Below are 19,306 nucleotides of genomic sequence, written 5' to 3'. Positions count from 1 at the left end.
AATGAAAGTCTGATTAACATGCTGTGGATTTTTGTTTCTCTTGAAAATTAATGACTTAAGTATCTCAAGCCTTGTTGAGAGGTAGTTCTTTATCTGACGATTGCACGTGCCGTCAGTTTTCATTTCAGATTTCAAAGCATTTAATTATAATAGTTTTGCTAAATGAAATCTTATTTGAGATAACTAATTTTTTTCTAATCTTACAGAAAGCAGCGTTAGATATGGTTATCTCTAGTAACTTTACCTTGCTAGCCTGTAAGGTTTTAATATTTCATCCTGTATATATAATTGAAAATGAAGCTCCTTTAGTTTCTGAGCCTTAGTCGTTAGGGAAGCGCGGTGCAGAGAAGTGTCCTGAGCGGCCCATCTGCCCGCCTCTCCCCCTGTCCCCGGGTCTAGAGACCCAGGCTCTTGTTCTTGCGTGTGTCCCCCTGACCATGTGATTGAAGGCAAGTTACCTTTTCTCCTCTGGGTGCCAGGTTCTTCAGTGGCAGGGCGTGGGGCAGATGGAGGCGCTCTGGGCTCCGGTTGTGAGGGTGCCTCCCTCAGGGCCCTCACTGAGCCCTGCCAACCGCCCGGGCGCCCCAGCAGGCATGGGGGCCCCGCCCCAGACAGGGACTCAAGATGAGGGTGATGGGACCGAACCGGGTGCCGAGGCTCCAAGCGCTGCCCCCCACCCCACGCTCTGCTGTTTTCTCACACGCACGCTCTCCACTTTGAATCAGGATTGGTTTGGGGCTGTTAATACGATGATGTTTTTTCATTTTAAAAGGAAGTCTTTGGGTGTTTCTGTTTCTAGGGAGTCAGAGGCGATTATCCCAAACATCTTTTTCTTCCTGGTATTACTGTCTTACGAGCGTTACCACTCAAAACAGATCATCGGGATCCCCAAAATCATCCAGCTCTGTGACGGCATCATGGCCAGCGGGAGGAAGGCGGTGACGCACGGTAACAGGGGCAGGCCTCTCCCCGGCTCTTTGGTCTGTGCTTACACTGCCTCCCGCCGGTCGCGCGTGTGCGCACCCTGGCAGAGGTGTCTGAAAAAGGGAGTGTGGTCCACCTGGGTACAAGCAGCGCACGAGGAGTCTGCCATAAATACGCTTGTCTATCCACGTGAAACAGAGAATTTTAAAATCCAGCTTCTGTAAGGCCACTGGGTTTATCGCCCAGTGTCCTGGAAGGTACAGTGTGGCCTTGATTCAGGACCTTCTGTTTTGCCTGGCTGTTTCATAGGAGCTAAAGTGAGGTCCACAGAGAGCGACCCGCAGCCCAGGCACCTGCTGCCACCTGGTGCGGTGAGGCTGTGCCGTGGGGAGGAGCGTCACCCCTCTGGCCTCCTCCCGGCTCGCGCTGCTCATCCTCTGCAGCACTGTTGGCAGAAGCCTGGAGGCCTTTGCGCCGTGGTTTTTACCGGGGTCCCCGTGTGCTGTCCCGTGGCGGGCGGACCTCCTGGGCCGGCGGCGGGCGAGCGCAGGGCTCGGCTCCTCACCGCCTCCACGCTAGCAAGGCGGCCAGCCTACTGCAGGCCCCTTCCCAGCCTCAGCAGTGGGGCCCTGACTGCGCGTGCGCACCCGGGCCCTGGAGCTGAGAGTGCAGGCCTTACTGGAGGGGTGGCTGAGGCTTCCCAGACCAGAGGGAAGCGCGTTCTTTCTTTGGAGGGAAAGTCAACGCACAGCCAGACCTTACTGTCTCCACTACGGAGCCTGGTCGTCTGTGGGAGACTCAGCGTGCGTGCGTGCGTGCGTGACAGTGTGTGTGTGTGTGTGTGTCACTGTGAGAGCGTGTATGTGTGAGAGGCTGAGGGTGAGAGTGTGCCTTTGAGTAACTGTGGTGACTTGGCCAGGCTGATGCCCTCAATGAAAGGCCTTCCTGCTTTACTCCTGAGGGTGTGTCAGGCCAAACACTTGACTTTGCTGTTTTGAGTAAAGACATGCCTTGAGGGGGAAACCCTTAGTCTAACGAGAGCGTGAGTGTAGTTGCTTGAAATAGTATAGAAATCTAATACTTTGACTAAGTGTTTTCTGTTGGAAAAGCATCTGTCCTCTTTTCAGGTGACTCTTTGAGCACGTTGTGTATGAGGTTAGAATGCAGCTGTTTTTGTTTTAGTTTAAAACTTCTGAATTTGCATCACTTTGTGTCAGAAGTAATGTTATGTCACAGAAGCCCTGGTTTTCAAAAAGATTTCACAACCTGTCAAGCATCAGGGAAGACCGTGACCCTCCAGGATGGCGTACAGATCATCTCAGTGCACTCCTGGGTAACCTGAAATTATCCCTGATCAGCGAGTCGAGTGTAGATCAGTTTTGTTCCTTGGAGCCATCTGGAGGGGTCAGTGTCGTCTCCCGAGTGCCTTCTTAGCGTCCTTCTGTGCCCACAGCCATACCTGCCCTGCAGCCCATAGTCCATGACCTCTTCGTTTTAAGAGGAACCAATAAGGCTGATGCAGGAAGAGAGCTTGAGACCCAGAAGGAGGTGGTGGTGTCCATGCTGCTGAGACTCATCCAGTACCATCAGGTAAGGGGTGGGGGTGACCCTTCCCTGTCCCTGCAGGAATGGCAGGAAGTGCCCTGTGGCCTGTCTGCTCATCAGTGGGTGTGGCTCTGTGCCAGCCCTGGGCTCTTGGGCAGTGGGGAGGCACTGCAGGCGGAAGGCTTAACGGGGTCTCTCTTTAAGGCCCCACAGCCTGGCCAACGGTCACAAGTTCGGTCAAGGTGGTGGAGGACCCTTTTCCAATTCGAGGACCAAAAATCAGTCAGCAGCATTGATCACGGTGGTGGAGTTCTGAGTAACGGTTTTTTAAAGATCTCAGCCTGAAGTGATTTAAAGACTTGTTTGTACGTGTGTTTACCACTGTGTTGGTGGAGGACCGGAGTCTGCCCTGGTTTCTGGCTTCCTTTCCTTGAGGTGCATTTGGAATTTCAGATGGTGTGAGGCCGTCTGAAACCTGGCTTTTTAGAGAGCCCTCTTCTGTGGGTGGCGGGGGCCTCGCCCTCACAGTTTCAGTAATTCGTTACCGTTCATCTCTGGGCATCAGATTCTCTCATAGAAACACTTCCTGTGTGCATTCTCGTTTTGCTTAACCTAGGTAATATTTAACTAAATACTTAGTGTTGAATTAAATCCCGTACAATTAAAAGTACAACTTCCATAAGAGGCTCGAGAGCCACTGCCCAGCTCTTGGCAGGCAGTGGGCTGGTGTCCCGTGCGTCCCCAGCCTGGCTTACGGGACAGAGCGAGGCTGGCCTTGGTTTGGGAAGACGGGGCGCAGTGCAGAGTTGCCTGCCTCTGCGTAAATGCCGCTGGGTTCTGGGAACGGAGAGGCCACTGTGGGGGGCGGTGGCCTGGCAGGCTTTCCAGGGAGTGGGCTCCGCCTGGAACGTGGCATTTCATAGACTGGGCTGTAGACTGTCTCTGGATTAAGCATTTTCGGCTTTGCAGGCTGCCTGGCGCCTGCGTCTCTCCCTGTCTGCTGTCGTGACAGGCGCGGTCCTGGCAGGAGGTTCATGGTGGCCTCGTGCCCGCAAGACCATGTTTACCAAACAGGCATTCGGGGTCTCTGTTTAGGAGGGATCACGACAAACTGGGGCTCAGCCACAGCGAACTCTGCTGAAGTAAACCGTCGTCAGCGGGAGGGGACCTTTGCAGAGCACACAGAACAGAGGGGTAGGCTCATGGGAGCTGGGGGCCCTGCGCAGCGGTCCGGTCCTGCACCTGTGCTCTGCCCGAGGCTGAGAGGAGCCCGGCTGTCCTCTGGTTGGAGCCTGGGAAGGCCCGAGGTGTGGCTGCGAGAGGAGCCCGGCTTTCCTCTGGTTGGAGCCTGGGAAGGCCCGAGGTGTGGCTGCGAGAGGAGCCCGGCTTTCCTCTGGTTGGAGCCTGGGAAGACCCGAGGCGTGGCCGCACTGGGTCCGCCCGGTGTGTGCGGCACCCGGGGCGCGCAGGCCGGGCTCGAGCGTCTGGGCCGTCCCCGCAGGTGCTGGAGATGTTCACGCTGGTCCTGCGGCAGTGCCACAAGGAGAGCGAGGACAGGTGGAAGCGGCTGTCCCGGCAGGTGGCCGACGTCATCCTCCCGATGCTGGCCAAGCAGCAGGTGCGTCTTCCCCCACCCCCGCCCGCACCTCCCATGGGGCCAGCCGTGGAGCTGCGTGCTCGGGCTCACTCGCAGCAGGCGCGTTTTATCAGCGTTACGCGTGAGCCCGGGCCAGTGCAGGGCCTGGTTCAGAGACGGCCCGGCTCCCACGGCGCCTCAGGGCTGCCTCCTTTCCTGCTCACCCTGCCTCCTTCCTGTTTGCTCTGTTGGGGAGGGTTTTCTCTTACCGCTTACAGAGCAGCCTGGCAGTAAGGCGTCACTTAGGATTTCTGTGGTTGAACGATGCCGTCGGTGGGCTCCACCCGTGCGGGGTCCAGGGCTGGACTCCCTGCCCAGGCGCAGCACTGCCTTTGGAGCCGGCGGCAGGGACGCGGCAAAGATGGTCCCTCCAGAGACCGTGCCTGCAGCCAGGAGACCGTGCCTGCGGCCGGCAGAGCTCTGGGTGAGGCGCCGTGGGTGCTGCCAGCAGGTGCCCATCAGCTCGTCCGGGTCGGCCAGCTCGAGAGCGAGTGCTCTGGGCGGTGTGGTGCCCATGGCTCTTGGCGCTGGCGGGAGCAGGTAGGCCCTGTCTCCACAGCCTCAGCTGCCTGCTCTGCTCTCCTCACAGACTGTCATCCTGAGGCCGGGGCGGGGCCGGGGAGAGTGGGCAGGGTTGTGGCATCTGGTAAGAGCAACAGATACACAGGATTGTTTTGTCGGCCAGCACATGACATGCGGCTGCAGGATCTCAGGTCCCGACCAGGGATCAAACCCAGGCTTCAGGCAGCGGAAAGAGGGCGTCCCAACCCCTGGACCACCAGGGAAGGCCTGATAAGATGCAGTTTTAGTGAGTGGGTGGCTCTGCTGTTTTAAGCTGGCCGAGGCATCCATGGCCGCAGGTCCGCATCTCCAGGGTGGGGCTCCGTGCGCTCTGCGCTCCTCTCACCGCAGACACTGAGGAGGCGGCAGGCCGCGGTGCGGGGTGAACACCCAGCATACCTTCCCCGCCAGTGGTGCCGCGTGCCGGGCGGTCTGTGGGCCAGGGGCACGGCGCGGGGTGCATTTGCACGTCCCCCCATGACCATGCCTGCCCTCCTGGCCCCAGAGGATGCTATACTGGGGGTGGACAGCCAGCAGAGGGCCTGGTGACTGTCTATAGTGTCCGACGAGGGTCGTGGAGGGGGGATGCTCCTGGGGACTCGAAGGACGTGAGGGTGACCAGAGCAGACACCTGGGGAAGCTCGCTCGGGGGCGGGGGGGCGTGTGGGAGCCCTCAGGGGGCTCAGAAGGAGGAGGGTAGGGTGAATCTGAGAGCTGGACAGGCGGTCAGGGTGGGGGTAGCGGAGAGAGCCGTTCACAGCTCAGGGCCTGCGTGGACCTGGGCATGGGGACAGAGGGGCAGGAAGGGGCGCCCACGGGACACAGCTCAGAAGCAGAACCCGTGAGCTGTGCTGACGGCTTCGGTGGGCATGAGAGGAGGGGCAGGTCAGTGGCAGTGAGGCGATGGCTTAGGGGCCGCCTGGACAAGCGGGATTCAGGGGGAGCTTGGAGCCTCATCCGGGCGTGTTGGGTTGGGAGAGCAGGAGGTCCCTGAGGAGGCTGAAGCAAGCCCCTGGGGTGCCAGCCTGGAGGTCAGGCTTGAGGGGGCGGGGGCACTCAGAGGCTGCCGAGCCCTGGGAGGCGTGAGGGGCCCTGCTGACTGGATGGGGGCGGGGATGGGGGCCGGAGGAGCAGGCGGCACAGTGTTCGAAACCTAGGAGAGAAGGCACTTCCGCAGCTGTGGCCGTGTGCACTGTCAGCGGTGACGGGCTCAGCGGCGGGGCGGCGGGAGAGTGCGCTGTGTGCGGACTTGATCCAGACCATTCTGCCTGCTTTAAAAGTAAGCTTAAGGTTTGAAACCCGTTCTTCATCATATTTTTAATGGAACAAAAAGCAGAGACAAAATACGATTTTTCGAAACAACTTAAAAACTTCTCTACAGGTTAGGAATGTGGAGGAAGTTAAAGAGAACTGCACTAATCTGCTAACGCTGTTTACTCGGTGGTGGGGTGGGGATGGAGCGCAGGTGAAGAGAGTGAAAGGAGGTAGAAGACAGAGAGTGTGACGCCCGTGCGGGTGAGCTGTGCGCGCAGGAAGAGACACTGGAGGGGCCGGTCCCCGGTGCGGTGGGGCTGTGTCAGGCCACGCGGGCTCAGCTGATTAAATCTCATACTTGTACCTATTTGAATTTTTGCAGAAAGCATATTTGGTTTATTTAGTGAAAATCTAAATGAAAGGAAAAGATTTCCACTGTGGGGAAAAAATCTAGCTGTTACGGTATTGTTCTAAGAAACTGTTTCCTTGGTTCACAGCTGACGTTGGGTCGTATGGAAGTTTTGGGGGGTGGGAACGATGGGATGGTCCAGGTCATCAGGCCGTGAGACGCCTCGCGTGGAGGGCAGTGCTGGCCTTTTCTCTGCTGGCTTTCGGGGACACGTCTGCGACATTCACTTGCAACAGGTGCACATTGATTCTCACGAGGCCCTGGGAGTGCTGAACACGTTGTTTGAGATTTTGGCCCCCTCCTCCCTGCGCCCCGTGGACATGCTTTTACGGAGTATGTTCGTCACCCCAGACACCCTGGTGAGTACCCGGCTCCTGGTGGCATTCTGGGTCCCCCACCTGGTGCGCCTGGGGATCGTCTGCAGGGCTGGGGGTGGAGACTTTGCCTGTTTCACGGGTTCCCAGGCAGCATTGAGGCCGCTGGTCCGGGCCGCACTTTGAGAACCAGTGAGACAGGGGCTCTGGGGGCCATTGTCAAGCCAGGGGTCTTCGTAACTGGCATTGGCGGGGGGGAGTCTGGCTGTCCTCCTCAGCAGCGCCTGCCCCGCTCTGTCCCCAGGCGGTGGTGAGCACGGTCCAGCTGTGGGTATCAGGCATCCTGGCCATCCTGCGGGTGCTGATTTCCCAGTCGACCGAGGACATCGTCCTGTCCCGCATCCAGGAGCTCTCCTTCTCTCCGAACTTGGTCTCCTGTTCGACAATCAGTAGGTTGAGAGATGGGGACAGTGCTTCAGCCCCGGAGGAGCTCAGCGAAGGGAGACAGACGAAGAATCTGCCAGAAGAAACGTTTGCCAGGTACGCGCCTCGTCTAGTCCGCGACCTTAGGCGGTCATGTGGTGTTGGAGCCGTAAGACCGACAAGGTGGGTTAAGGAGCCGGTGTGTTCTCTTTGCCCAGCCAGCCTCGTCTCTGGCCCTTGGTCCTGCCCCTCTGCAGGCTCAGTCAGGTCCTGAATCAGACCCTCTGAAGACTGCCCAGAGTAGTCGGTGGGTGCGCTGCCTGCAGAGAATTGGAAAACTTAGGAAGACCCACTAAAAAGACCCACTTCTGTTCCTCCCCGCTGTGTACTGCCCTCCTGACACCGTGGGCGATAGAATCCCGCTCCCTGCCAGGTGGACGCTCTGCTGCGCTCCCCTCCGTATCCCTGGGTGTACTTGGCCATTCAGTCGTGTCTGAGTCTTTGCGACCCTATGGCCTGTAGCGCACCAGGCTCCTCTGTCCATGGGATTCTCCAGATGAGAATACTGGAGCGTGTTGGCATTCCCTTCTCCAGGGGATCTTCCTGATCCAGGGATTGAACCTGCATCTCCCACATTGCAGCCAGATTCTTTACCACTGAGCCACCTGGGAAGCCCCTTCAGTGTATTTGTGGCATCAAATCATGTCTGCCCGTGTCGATTTTGGGAAGCCCCTTGGAGGCCGCGCTCACAGCTCGGGCGCTGTACAGAGTTGCTGTTAGACAAGTGTGCCTCCTCCCCTGCTGGATTCGAGTTAGAGCCCACGGAACGTGTCCTGGGAGCTCACTTCCTGCCCGCGTGCTGCCCGTGTGCCACCCTTGGTTGGCTGTAGGTAGAGGTCATCGTGAGATGAGGTGGGGGAATGTGCGCAGCATTCTTTTGTCCCTGGTCAGCACGCAGCCGGTGGCTCTCGCCGTCGCGGTTAGGCGAGTGGCTGAGGTGCAGGCTGCAGGAGCGCCCTGTGGTGGGCATCAGCCCGTTTGATGGCTGAAAGCCTTGAAGGAACACCACAGGCCACTTTAGCCTGCTGACACTCCCTCAAAGGCGATGTGGTTATCGCATCTTGTTAGAGAGGAAAGAGGTCAAGTGCATGGAGAGGTCAAGTGCCTTCATCCAGAGGGGTGGTGTTAAACACCCTCTCATCTTACTGGGCTTCCCTGGTGGCTCAGACGGTGAAGAATTCACCTGCACTGCAAGAGACCCGGGTTTGATTCCTCGGTCGGGAAGATCCTCTGGAGAAGGAAATGGCAACCCACTCTAATACTCTTGCCTGGAAATCCTAATAGCAGGAGCCTGGCGGCCCATGAGGTTGCACAGAGTCGGCATGGCTGAGCGACGGACGCGTCGCTGTTTTCCTTCACTTGCGTTGGACTCTGCCTGTGTCCGCTGTGTGCACTGTGTTCACGGGCGCACTTCCCGGGAGTGCCCTGTAACAGCCACCTACTTTGGTCCCCGCTTCTCCCTTTCTCTGAAGGTTTCTGCTCCAACTGGTTGGCATCCTTTTAGAGGACATCGTCACAAAGCAGCTGAGGGTGGAGGTGAGCGAGCAGCAGCACATCTTCTACTGCCAGGAGCTGGGCACGCTGCTCATGTGTCTCATCCACATCTTCAAGTCGGGTAGGTGCACCGCGCTAGCCTGGCTAGAGCGTCTGTGTCCCCCGCCCTGCCCACGCGCCCGGCGTGCAGGTGAGCGCGGAGCCAGCTCTGCTGTGCGGACGTGAATCTGAGGGCCTCTCTTTTAAAGATTCGGGGAGGCCTTTATATATGATTGTGAATTTTGAAAGTCATTGCACGAGAGAGAGAGAGAGAGACGTCACAGAGTCCCTGCCCTGTAGCAGGCAGAGGCAGCAGCCTGAGGTTTTCAAGAGGAACGAGTGTTTTCAAAAGCAGTGGTCTTGCTAGCTGTCGGGTACAGGCATGTCTTTCTTTTTTCGGCAAGAAAAGCGAAAGGCAGTTCTAATCTCAGGAAACACAAACAGCAGGAAAGCTTGGCCCAGACCTGCAGCACATCTGGGAGTGTGGGAGTGGGTGCTCTTTGGGTGGCGGCCTCTGGTGCGCTTCATTCTGTGGCCACGTGGCGTATTTCCGTGTCTCAGCTCTTACTGTGCTGGCTCTGTTCTCTGGTGGGCTCCTTCCCCATGGCAGGAGGGAGGGCCTCTGACTTGCGGTCTCAGGGCTGCATGAGTCCTCCGAGCAACGGATGCACCCCTGGGTGACCCGGCCACCCTGGGCCCGCTGAGAGCTTGGACAGCCTTCCTTTGCGGGAGGGGGTTACTTTCCAGTAGCGAGGGGAGAAAAGCTATGGCAAACCTAGATAGTATGTTAAAACACAGAGATGTTACTTTGCCAACAAAGGTCCGTATAGTCAAAGCTATGACTTTTCCAGTAGTCATGTGTGGACGCGAGAGTTGGACCATAAAGAAAGCTGAATGCCGAAGAATGATGCTTTTGAACTGTGGTGTTGGAGAAGACTCTTGAGAGTCCCTTGGATTGGAAGGAGATGAAACCAGTCCATCCTAAAGGAGATCAGTCCTGAATATTCATTGGAAGGACTGATGCTGAAGCTAAAACTCCAATACTTTGGCCACCTGATGAGAAGAGCCAACTCACTGGAAAATCTTTCCCTGATGCTGGGAAAGATTAAGGGCAGGAGGAGAAGGGGGTGACAGAGGATGAGATGGTTGGAGGGCATCACTGACTCAGTGGACATGAGTTTGAGCAAACTGCGGGGGATGGTGAAGGACAGGGTGGCCTGGCGTGCTGCAGTTTATGGGGTTGCGAACAGTTGGACACGATTCAGCAACTGAACAACAAACAACGGCCGTAAGCGGAGTAGATGGAGCACCTTGAGGGTCTGCTGCAGGTGACGAGAGCGCATCGGGGTGAGCTCGGAGGAAGCGACCAGAACTGCAGGCAGAGTAATGAGAAGTTGCCTTCAGAGAGGTGGGAATCAGAAATACTTCTCTGGTACAAGGTTTTTAATTTGCATCAAAGCGATATATACACATGAGTTCAAATCCCACTCGTGTGTATATCACCTTAATGCAAACTAAAGCACGCAGGCAGGTACGTACCGCTGAAGCAGAAGGTCGTTGCCATCGTCAGCCTTTACTCGCTTAGTAGAGAGGTGCCGAGCCACCCGCTGCCGGGCCGGGCCAGGGCGTGAGGTGGTCAGTAGAGCTGACGCGATTCCTGCCTCTGCAGCTGTCGGTCTCACGACTCAGACGGTTCACAGAGATGCCGCTGAGGGTCCTGACCTCTCCTGATCAGGAAACAAGACAGTGGCAGGCAGCACAGGGCAGGCTCTCCTCGCCGGCCGCAGAGCTGAGGCCTGGAAGAGAAGGAGCTGGCTCTTTGGAGAGTTCCTGAGAGCAGCGAGGGCCAGAGGGCCTGGGAGGCGGCGGGACCGAGAGTGATGGGGCGGGATGCCTCCTCAGCTGCACCATGTGACTGCGAGCGCCCTTGGCCCTGGGGTGTGGCCAGAGTTTGTGATAATGGGTTATAGCTTCAAGCCACCTTATTCACTTAACACGGAAACAGCTTTCTTTCGGAGGATCTTGCAATCTATGCCCCACCAACCCGCCATAGCGAGTGTGAAGTTGAGAGGGTCATTAAGCCGCTGAAGAGTCCGCTGCTTCTAGCATGTGGGTCACTTCCGTATTTGGCCGTCTTTTGGTGTGTGTCTGACCCCCATGCACGGCAGGGGGCTGCTTTCCACCTTCTTTGGTAAGAGCGGTGCACTCTGCGGCCTTCGCCACACCCAGGGGTTTCTGTGCCCGGCAAGGTGTTCGTTCCTCTGCTGTTCTAACCTTCTTCCTTTTCTCAGAGGCCAGCAAGGTACTCTTAGACCTGCTGCAGCGCCGTCCAGCCAGCTTCCTGCAGCTAGCAGGGGTTCTGTGTCTGCGCTGACCCAGCTGCTTCTGACTGCATGCGGCCCGTGGGCTCTGGAAGCCACTGCTGTGGCTGAAGTGCTTCTATTTGACCTAATTTTGGATAAATTTGAACACCGCATGTGGAGTGGAGCGTGAGCAGCTGTGCCCTGCTCAGGAGCCCCGGCCAGGCATCGGGGCACCTGGGTGTCGCAGCTCATGTCTTTGGAGATTGTTCACTTGGTCCTTACTGTTCCTTATTCGGTCACTCAGTCGTGTCCGACTCTGTGACCACATGGACTGCAGCACGCCAGGCCTCCCTGTCCATCACCATCTGTCGGAGCTTGTTGAAACAAGTCCATCGAGTCGATGATGCCATCCTGCCGTCTCATCCTCTGTCGTCCCCTTCTCCTCCTGCCTTCAGTCTTGCCCAGCATCAGGGTCTTTTGCAATGAGTCAGCTCTTCACATGGCCAAAGTATTGGCGCTTCAGCTTCAGCATCAGTCCTTCTAATGGACTGGTTGGATCTCCTTGCAGTCCAACGGACTCTCAAGAGTCTTCTCCAACACCACAGTTCAAAAGCATCAATTCTTTGGGGCTCAGCCTTCTTTATGGTCCAGCTCTCACATCCATACGTGACTGCTGGAGAAACAATAGCTTGGACTAGGTGGATCTTTGTCAGCAAAGTAATGTCTCTGCTTTTTAATATGCTGTCTAGGTTTATCATAGCTTTTCTTCCAAGGAGCAAGTGTTTTTTAATTTCATGGCTGCAGTCACCATCTGCACTGATTTTGGAGCCCAAGAAAATAGTCTCTCTCTGTTTCCATTTTTTTTCCCCATCTTTGCCATGAAGTGATGGGACCAGATGCCATGATCTTAGATTTTTGAATGTTGAATTTTAAGCCAGCTTTTTCACTCTCCTCTTTCAGCTTCATCAAGAAGCTCTTTAGTTCCTCTTCACTTTCTGCCATAAGGGTGGTGTCATTTGCATATCTGAGGTTATTGACCTTTCTCCAGGCAATCTTGATTCTGGCTTGTGCTTTATCAGCCCTGCATTCCACATGATGGACTCTGCATCACCATTTAGGACTTGAAGTAGCTCCACTGAATTCCATCACCTCCACTAGCTTTGTTCATAGCGATGCTTCCTAAGGCCACTTGCCTCTGCACTCTAAGATGTCTGGCTCTAGGTGAGTGATCTCACTGTCATGGTTATTTGGGTCATCAGGATCTTTTCTGTACAGTTTTCCTGTGTATTCTTGCCACCTCTTCTTAGTATCTTTTGTTTTCATTAGGTTCATACCGATTCCGTTCTTTATCGAGCCCACCTTTGCATGAACTGTTCCCTTGGTGTCTCTAGTTTTCTTGAAGAGACCTCTGGTCTTTCCCATTCTATCACTTTCCTCTATTTCTTTGCATTGATCGCTGAGGAAGGCTTTTTATCTCTCCTTGCTGTTCTTTGGAACTCGCCATTTGAATGGGTATATCCTTCCTTTTCTCCTTTGCCTTTCGCTTCTCTTCTTTTCTCAGCTATTTATAAGGCCTCCTCAGACAACCATTTTGCCTTTTTTTCTTTGGGGATGGTTTTGGTCATCGTGTACTGTCAGTATTTGTAAGTAAACGGTGATGGGTGTGGATTAACGTCTCATTTTTAGCTCCTCGTGTATTTCGACACCATTTCTTTTAAGACAGTAGGGGGCAGAATTACTGTGTTGATTGGTTTTGAGATAAAATTAAATTATCTTGTACTTTTATATAAATAAGGTACCTTTAGCATCTAAAGTTGGTAATTTTTGTTTTTGCATTGCTTAAACAATGACAATAATCTCACCCTCAGTGAAAATTGAAACCTTTGAATTTGCCCATTTCAGGTGTTATTTCTTAAAACAGGAGCCAGTCTGAGTAACGGCCTTGTGTTCTCACTGTGTTGCCCCTCGTGTCAGAGGAGGGGAGTGGACCCCACAGTCATTGGCCTGTGTCGGATTCCATCTGGCTCAAACACACAAAAAGGCACCTGGCCTCCACTTTCCAAACGCTGGGAACCGGGTGCCCAGGTGGAAGCAGGGGGCGCCGGCAGCGAGCGGCAGTGCCCATCGCTTTGCCACGGGCAGGGCTGGGTCTGGCCTGTGGCCACCGTGAGGCTCCCTGCTGCTCACCGTGTCATCCAGTCGTCCTGTTGCCTGCCCTTTCCCACCGCCCTGCAGACGCCTGCCCAGCCGCGGGCTGCATTCCTGCCCCCCTCGCTGCCTTCCTGCAGGCCCAGCTCGCTTCCTGGTGTCTTCAAATGGGCCTGTGTTCCCCTCTATGTGTGGGCCAAAGTAGCATTTCTCTTTTGTGGAGAAAGTCGAGTCCCTCGGGTGGGTGCGTCTTGGGTGGGGCGGGGCGGGGCGTGTGGAGCTGGCTTCGTGTCCATCCCGAGGTGGGCTAGAGGAAAACGTGAACCCCCTCTGCTCTGGGGGAGATCTGGGCCCTAAGGAGGACGCTGTGGGGAAGCTGCAGCAGAGCCTGCCTGGGGCTGCTGCTGATGTGCGGGGCCGAGCGCAGATGCCTGCCTGCCTGGCCGGCCCGCCCGGGTGGTCGTGCCATGGTGGGCGTGGGGGCCGCCCGGCCCGCAGCTTGCTGGAGCCTGCAGGACGGCTGCGCCCTGCCCGCCCTCAGGGCTGTGGCTTGGGCTGTCCTGGCTGCAGTGGCCTGACTGCAGGCCACGTAGGGGCTGCTGCCCTTTTTGTGGTGCTGCGTCCACTGTCAGCACCAGCGAGGCTTCCTGCTCGGAGCCCCTGGAGAGCCTGGTCTCTCTGGGGAGGAGGGTACGGTGGGGCGCCCGCTTCCGTGGCCGCTCGGTTAAGGAAGCGAGTTGTCAGGCTGGAGTTTCCTAAGTGCCAGGTGTCCTGAACATGCGACTGTAGGAAGGAGCCCTGCGTGTACCCCTTTGGTGTAGAAGCTGCACGAGGCTGTGAAGCGTCGGGCCGCGAGGAGCAGCACAGACATGTCCCCGTAATCCGCTCTGTTCCGGGTTGTTTCCAGGGACGTTCCGGAGGATCACTGCCGCTGCCTCGAGGCTCCTGAGGGACGGTGCGGACGGCGGCTTCTACAGCCTGGAGAGCCTGAACGCGCGGGTGCGCTCCGTGGTCCCCACGCACCCGGCCCTGGTGCTGCTCTGGTGTCAGATCCTGCTGCTCGTCGGCCACACCGACTACCGCTGGTGGGCGGAGGTGCAGCAGACGCCCAAGTACGTGCGCTCCCCCAGCAGGCCCGCCCGGCTCCCGTGCGCGGCTCGCAGCGGCCGGAGCTCGGCCCGGTCTCCCCGAGACACTGAAAGTCTCTGCTGCCCATCCCTCTTTCTGTCCTGGACACCGTTGCAGGGAAATGTGGTTTGACTGCAGGCATTCAGAAGAGCTGCTGCTTTTCACACGTGACTTCCTTGCAAGCTCTTTGACACTGGTCCATCTTATGGGCCATTCTTGTCCTGTGTCCCTCCTGCTGGGTTCTTGTTCTTAAATTGGTTCCAGAGCCAGACATGTTGCAACGTCTTAACTTTGTTATAAGTTAAATGTGGTTCTGGTTATTCTTAGATAATGCAGTCATTATTTAGCCGCGTTTCAAAGCTACCTTATTTTTTGTCATTCAGAAAGACTTAGAAAGTATGTGATTGTGGGTGGCCTTCTTTTTGTAAAAAGTTTTCAGGTCTGACTCTGATTTGGGGCCCCCCTTGCCTAGCCACGTGTGCGTATGTGGAGATGAAAGCTTTGATCACTGCCCCTCCCCACCCCCGCCCAAAACTGAGTCCCCAGGGCAGTGTTTCTGGAAGACTCAAGAGCCCCCCAGGAGAGAAAGCTCTGGAAACAGGAGGCTGCAGGGCCGAGGTCAGCCCCTCTCTACTCGGCGCGAGGCTGTGCCGGTGGGCTGCACGCTCAGGTGCCCGCCCGCCCTATGCTGTGTGCCGTGGGGTGTGCGGAGGAGGAGTCAGTGTTTCCCGCCCTCCGTGTGCTCATGGCGAGCCGGGGGAGCAGACAGTGAGTGTCTGATGTGCTTCGAGGACAGTTTAAGCCCGCCATAGTGGCTTCAGTGCCGTGAGTCAGGAACGGAAAGTCAGAGTCTCTTCCTTGAGAGCCTCTTCACTGTGCCTGTGAATCGCCCTGGGGGGCTTGTTCAAATCAGATTGGATTCACCCAGAGAGTGGGGCCCGGGACTCTGCATTTCTGCCCGGCTCCTGGGGCTGCTGGTGTCTGGTCTGAGGGGCCTGCCCTGCACACCAAGGCCCTGTGGCGGGTGCTGTCTCCCTTCTGTCTGTCTGCCTCGCACCCGCGGGTCCTCACAGCTAGCTCAGGCCCCTCCCCACCTAGGCCTGCCTGGTATGATGGGGAGGACGTGGTGAGACTCCCCAGGCTCGTCCTGGGGCGACAGCAGGAACACCAGAGGCTGGCACCCCAGCTCCTGAGCACCTGGCCGTCAGCTCCAGCAGTGGGCGTGCTCCTTGGAACAAGCCCTCGTTGCTCCGTGCGTTCTCTTACGAGCAGCTTCTGGGGGAGACGCCTGCCGAGGTGCCTAGGGGTACAGTCTCTTGACCTGCAGAGGGCTCTTGAATCGTGCAGGCCCCCAAACTACGTGTGTGTGTGCAGAGTGTGTTTGTGTGCAGTGAGTGTGTGTGTGCCTGAGCACAAGAGTGGCAGCCTACTGTAGCTGAATCTAGCTGAAGAGTCTGTGACTGTTAATTGAGTTATTCTTTCAGTTTTTCTGTTGGTTTGAAAGGTTTCAAAATAGAAGTGAAGGAAAAAAGATGGGCAAGGGCCTTTAGAGAGCAGCTCCAAACAGTGGTCAGGAGGAGGTCTGCGCTGGAGGGAAGCAGAGTAATGGGAAATGGGGACACGAGAGAGTTTCCAGGTGAGAGGTCAAAGGGCGTGGGCCACCCCTTATGAAACAGACCACTATCTAGGGTTAGTGAGAGCGAATGGCTTTGAGGCACAGGCCTCAGGTTTGTGATACTGATTTAGCTTTTGCCAGATTTTTACAGTCGAACTTAAATTTTCCTGATTTCTCTCCATATATTAGCAGATACAGGAAGGCCGTCCATCCTGGGTTCTTAGCTCAGTCTTCGCTTCCTCAGGAAAGCTTCGTGATTTCTCTTTGATTGGTGAAGTCTCACACTGTCTGCTGTCACTCCAGCCTTTGCCTCTTTTTTCTGGCGTGTGTTGAAACTGTAATTAGATGTTTATTTGAGTGACAGTTTGGTTTCCATCTCCCTTACCCTGCAGAATGTTATCCCAAGGGCCCTCACTGTATTCCCAGGACCAACATGAGTTAGTGATTCAATTACCCTGATAACAGAAGCAATGGTAATACCTTGGTAAAGGCCCTTTACGTATAGATCACCAAGTGATCACTAAAAGGTGATACGTAAAAGGTCACTTTTACGTACATAGCACCAAGTGCCAGGTATTGTTCTAAGGGCTTCCTGTTATAAGTTATTAAAACCTCTAGTAATGCATGTTTATTACAGATGAGGAAACTTCTTTGCCCAGAGAAGTGAAGTAACTTGCCTGCGGTCACAGGCTAACATACGTGCGTACATGCGTGTGTGCACACGCGATCCCCCAGCTTGTTTATTTCCACCTGTCATGGCCTAAACTGGCGCGTCAGTGTGCGTCCATTTCTAGGCCCTCTGTCTGCTGTTTCCTTGGCCTCCGTGTCTGGGTTTAGGTCAGTGCCGTATGGTTCTGATTGCTGTAGGTTTGTAGTGTAGTTTGAAATCAGGGCGCGTGATACCTCCAGTTCTGTTCTTCTTTCTCAAGCTTGTGAGAAAGAAGAGTCTTTTACAGGTTCTGTGTGACTTTTAGAAGTTTTTGTTCAGGTGCTGTGAAAAATGCCGCTGGGATGTGGATAGGGATTGCAGTGAGTTTATAGATTGCTCTGTGCGTTACGGGCATTTTAACAATATTGTTGCTGTTTACTCATTCAGCCGTGTCCAGCTCTTTGTGACCCCGTGGACTGTAGTCCGCCAGGCTCCTCTGTCCATGGGATTTCCCAGGCAGGAATTCTGGAGTGGGTTGCCATTTCTTTTTCCAGGGGATATTTCCAACTTAGGGATTGGACCTGCGTCTCCTGCCTTGCAGGTGGGTTCTTTCCCTCTGAGCCACCTGGGAGGCCCTTTAACAGTATTAATTCTTCTAATCCGCGAGCAAGGAGTATCTTTCCACTCGTTCGTGTCTCTTTCATCAGCGTCTCAAAGTTTCACCTCCTTGGTTGCATTTCTTCCTAGTTTATTATTTTCAATGAAATTGTTAATGGGGTTTCACTCATTTCTCTGATAGCTTGTTATTGGTGTATGAAAATGCCACGGATTTCTGTATACAGTAAGTCCCCTACACACAGGCCTCCGCGTTGTGAGCTTTCAAAGATGCAGGCGTGTGTTCACGTGTTGAGTCGCACAAGGCCCACGTGTCTGGTGTGCAGTGTTGCGTGCGTGCGTCGTCTAAGACGGCTGTGCTTTGGGTACTGTGCGGGACTGTGTAGGGCCCTAGTACAGGGTCTTAATTTTAAGACCAGGGTATCGTCTATGATGAGAGGAGAAGAGCTACTACCCAGACATCACTGGATCGTTTTTTTTAAGAGAGTAGATATAATTGAATCCAGCAAGGAACTGGAACCTGTGCCATCCACATCAGGATGAGTGAAACTCCATCTCGCCCTCCATCTCCTCTTGCTGATGATCCTTCCACTCTACCATCTCCCACCCACTCTCCCTGCCCAGTCACTAATTTTTCTTGCCTGTTCACTCAGGGCCAACCCCTGTGTGTCAGCTGTTGTACTGTACTTTTCAAGGTACTATACTGTAAGACTTATTTTTTTGTATGTTTTTTAACGTGCTATTTGTGTGAAAGCTATTTATAAGCCTGTTACAATACAGTGGGCTTACAGAGCTGATCTGAATACTTGGGCCGACTTTGTTGGGCTTAGGACAGAGCTCACTCGCACACAGGGGACTCCCTGTGTAGATTTAGTATGCTGAGGTTTTACTGAACTCGTTTACTGCTTCTAACAGGTTTTCAGCAGACCCTTTAGGGTTTTCTATGTGTAGTACCATGTCACTTGGAAGTAGTGAAAGTTATGCTCCTTTCTGACTTGAATGCCTTTTATTTCTTTCTCTTGCTTAGTTGTTATGGCGAGGATGTCTAATACTGTGTTGAATAAAAGTGGTGAGAGCAGGCACCCTTGTCTTATTCCCCATCTTAGAGGACAAGCTTTCAGCTCTTCACCATTGCGTGCGATGTCAGCTGTAGGTTTGCCAAAAATGGCCTCTGTTGTGTTGATGTGTGGTCTCTCTGTACCCGTTTTACTGAGAGGTTGTTTTTTTTTTATCATAAATAAATGTTGAACTTTGTTAAGTGCTGCTTCTGCTTCCCTTGAGATGATCATGTATTTTTTATTCATTTTGTTAACATGATGTATTGGTTGATTTACAGATGTAGAACCGTCCTTGGCATCTCTAGAATCAATGCCGCTTATCGTGATATGGGATCTTTCTAATGTCCTGCTGCGTTCGGTTTGCTGGTACCTTGTTGAGGATGTTTGCGTCTGTCTTCATCAAGGATGCTGCGCTGTCGTTTGCCTTTCTTGCGGTGTCCTTGACTGGTGGTTAGGACGCATGTCCACTTCCAAAAGGTGAAAGTGAATTACTAGAGTTTGGGATACAGAGTAGTACAAACCATTTTTTTTGCACGTATACTCTGCAGATACAGCAGTGCTTCATCAGATTGTCACCGAGGCTCTGTACACAGCCCGGTACACGCCGGCTCTCAGTTGAGCCCGGGCTCCCAGGCCGCGCGTCCTGAAAGTACCCGAGGCTGCCACAGTGGGCTCTGCTCTGCTCCTTATCTGGGCGGCTGCGTCCTCATGGGCTTATCCTTTGCTTTCTACTGTCAGGTGGGCGGGTCCTGCATATGCAGTCACCTTCTATTTGGGAAGATCGTTCACTATCAATAGCTGGCAGCATCTGTCTTGGGCGCTTGCCCTCCTACAACCTGGGACCAAGTTTGGGTTGACATTGGACTTTCTCTGTGTCCACCGCTAATATTTAAATTGTACATTCTCCCCTCCACCTTCAGAGGCTCTTTCCCTTAAGGCTATACCATGGCGGAACAGAGTTAGAGCTTGAATGCAGGTCATGTTGGGGCTGACAGGAGGGCTGATTGAGAAAGGAAGGGTTTCTGTCGACATATAATTTGCAGTGCATTGAATGTGCTCATCTGTGCCCAGTGAGGTCAGGTCGCCCACCACAAGCAAGATTTGGGACAGTGCCGTCGCGGCAGGCGCTCC

The 19,306-nt window shown here is 54.7% G+C and overlaps 1 protein-coding gene across 16 annotated transcripts in view; it reads left to right on the top strand.

The window, feature by feature from the left end:
- Window positions 1-19,306, top strand: part of HTT (huntingtin) — a 122,087-nt gene that overhangs the window by 77,927 nt on the left and 24,854 nt on the right. For all 16 annotated transcript variants that reach the window (XM_060416649.1, XM_060416656.1, XM_060416645.1 and 13 more), the window contains 7 exon segments: window positions 800-948; window positions 2,378-2,514; window positions 3,971-4,087; window positions 6,566-6,688; window positions 6,948-7,183; window positions 8,599-8,741; window positions 14,018-14,222. In XM_060416649.1, coding sequence (XP_060272632.1) covers window positions 800-948; window positions 2,378-2,514; window positions 3,971-4,087; window positions 6,566-6,688; window positions 6,948-7,183; window positions 8,599-8,741; window positions 14,018-14,222 — 1,110 coding nt within the window.

The sequence above is a fragment of the Ovis aries genome, chromosome 6 (assembly GCF_016772045.2).
Source record: "Ovis aries strain OAR_USU_Benz2616 breed Rambouillet chromosome 6, ARS-UI_Ramb_v3.0, whole genome shotgun sequence".
NCBI classification, from domain to species: domain Eukaryota; kingdom Metazoa; phylum Chordata; class Mammalia; order Artiodactyla; family Bovidae; genus Ovis; species Ovis aries.
Note: the sequence above shows the minus strand (reverse complement) of the source record. Positions and strands in the feature narration are given on the sequence as shown.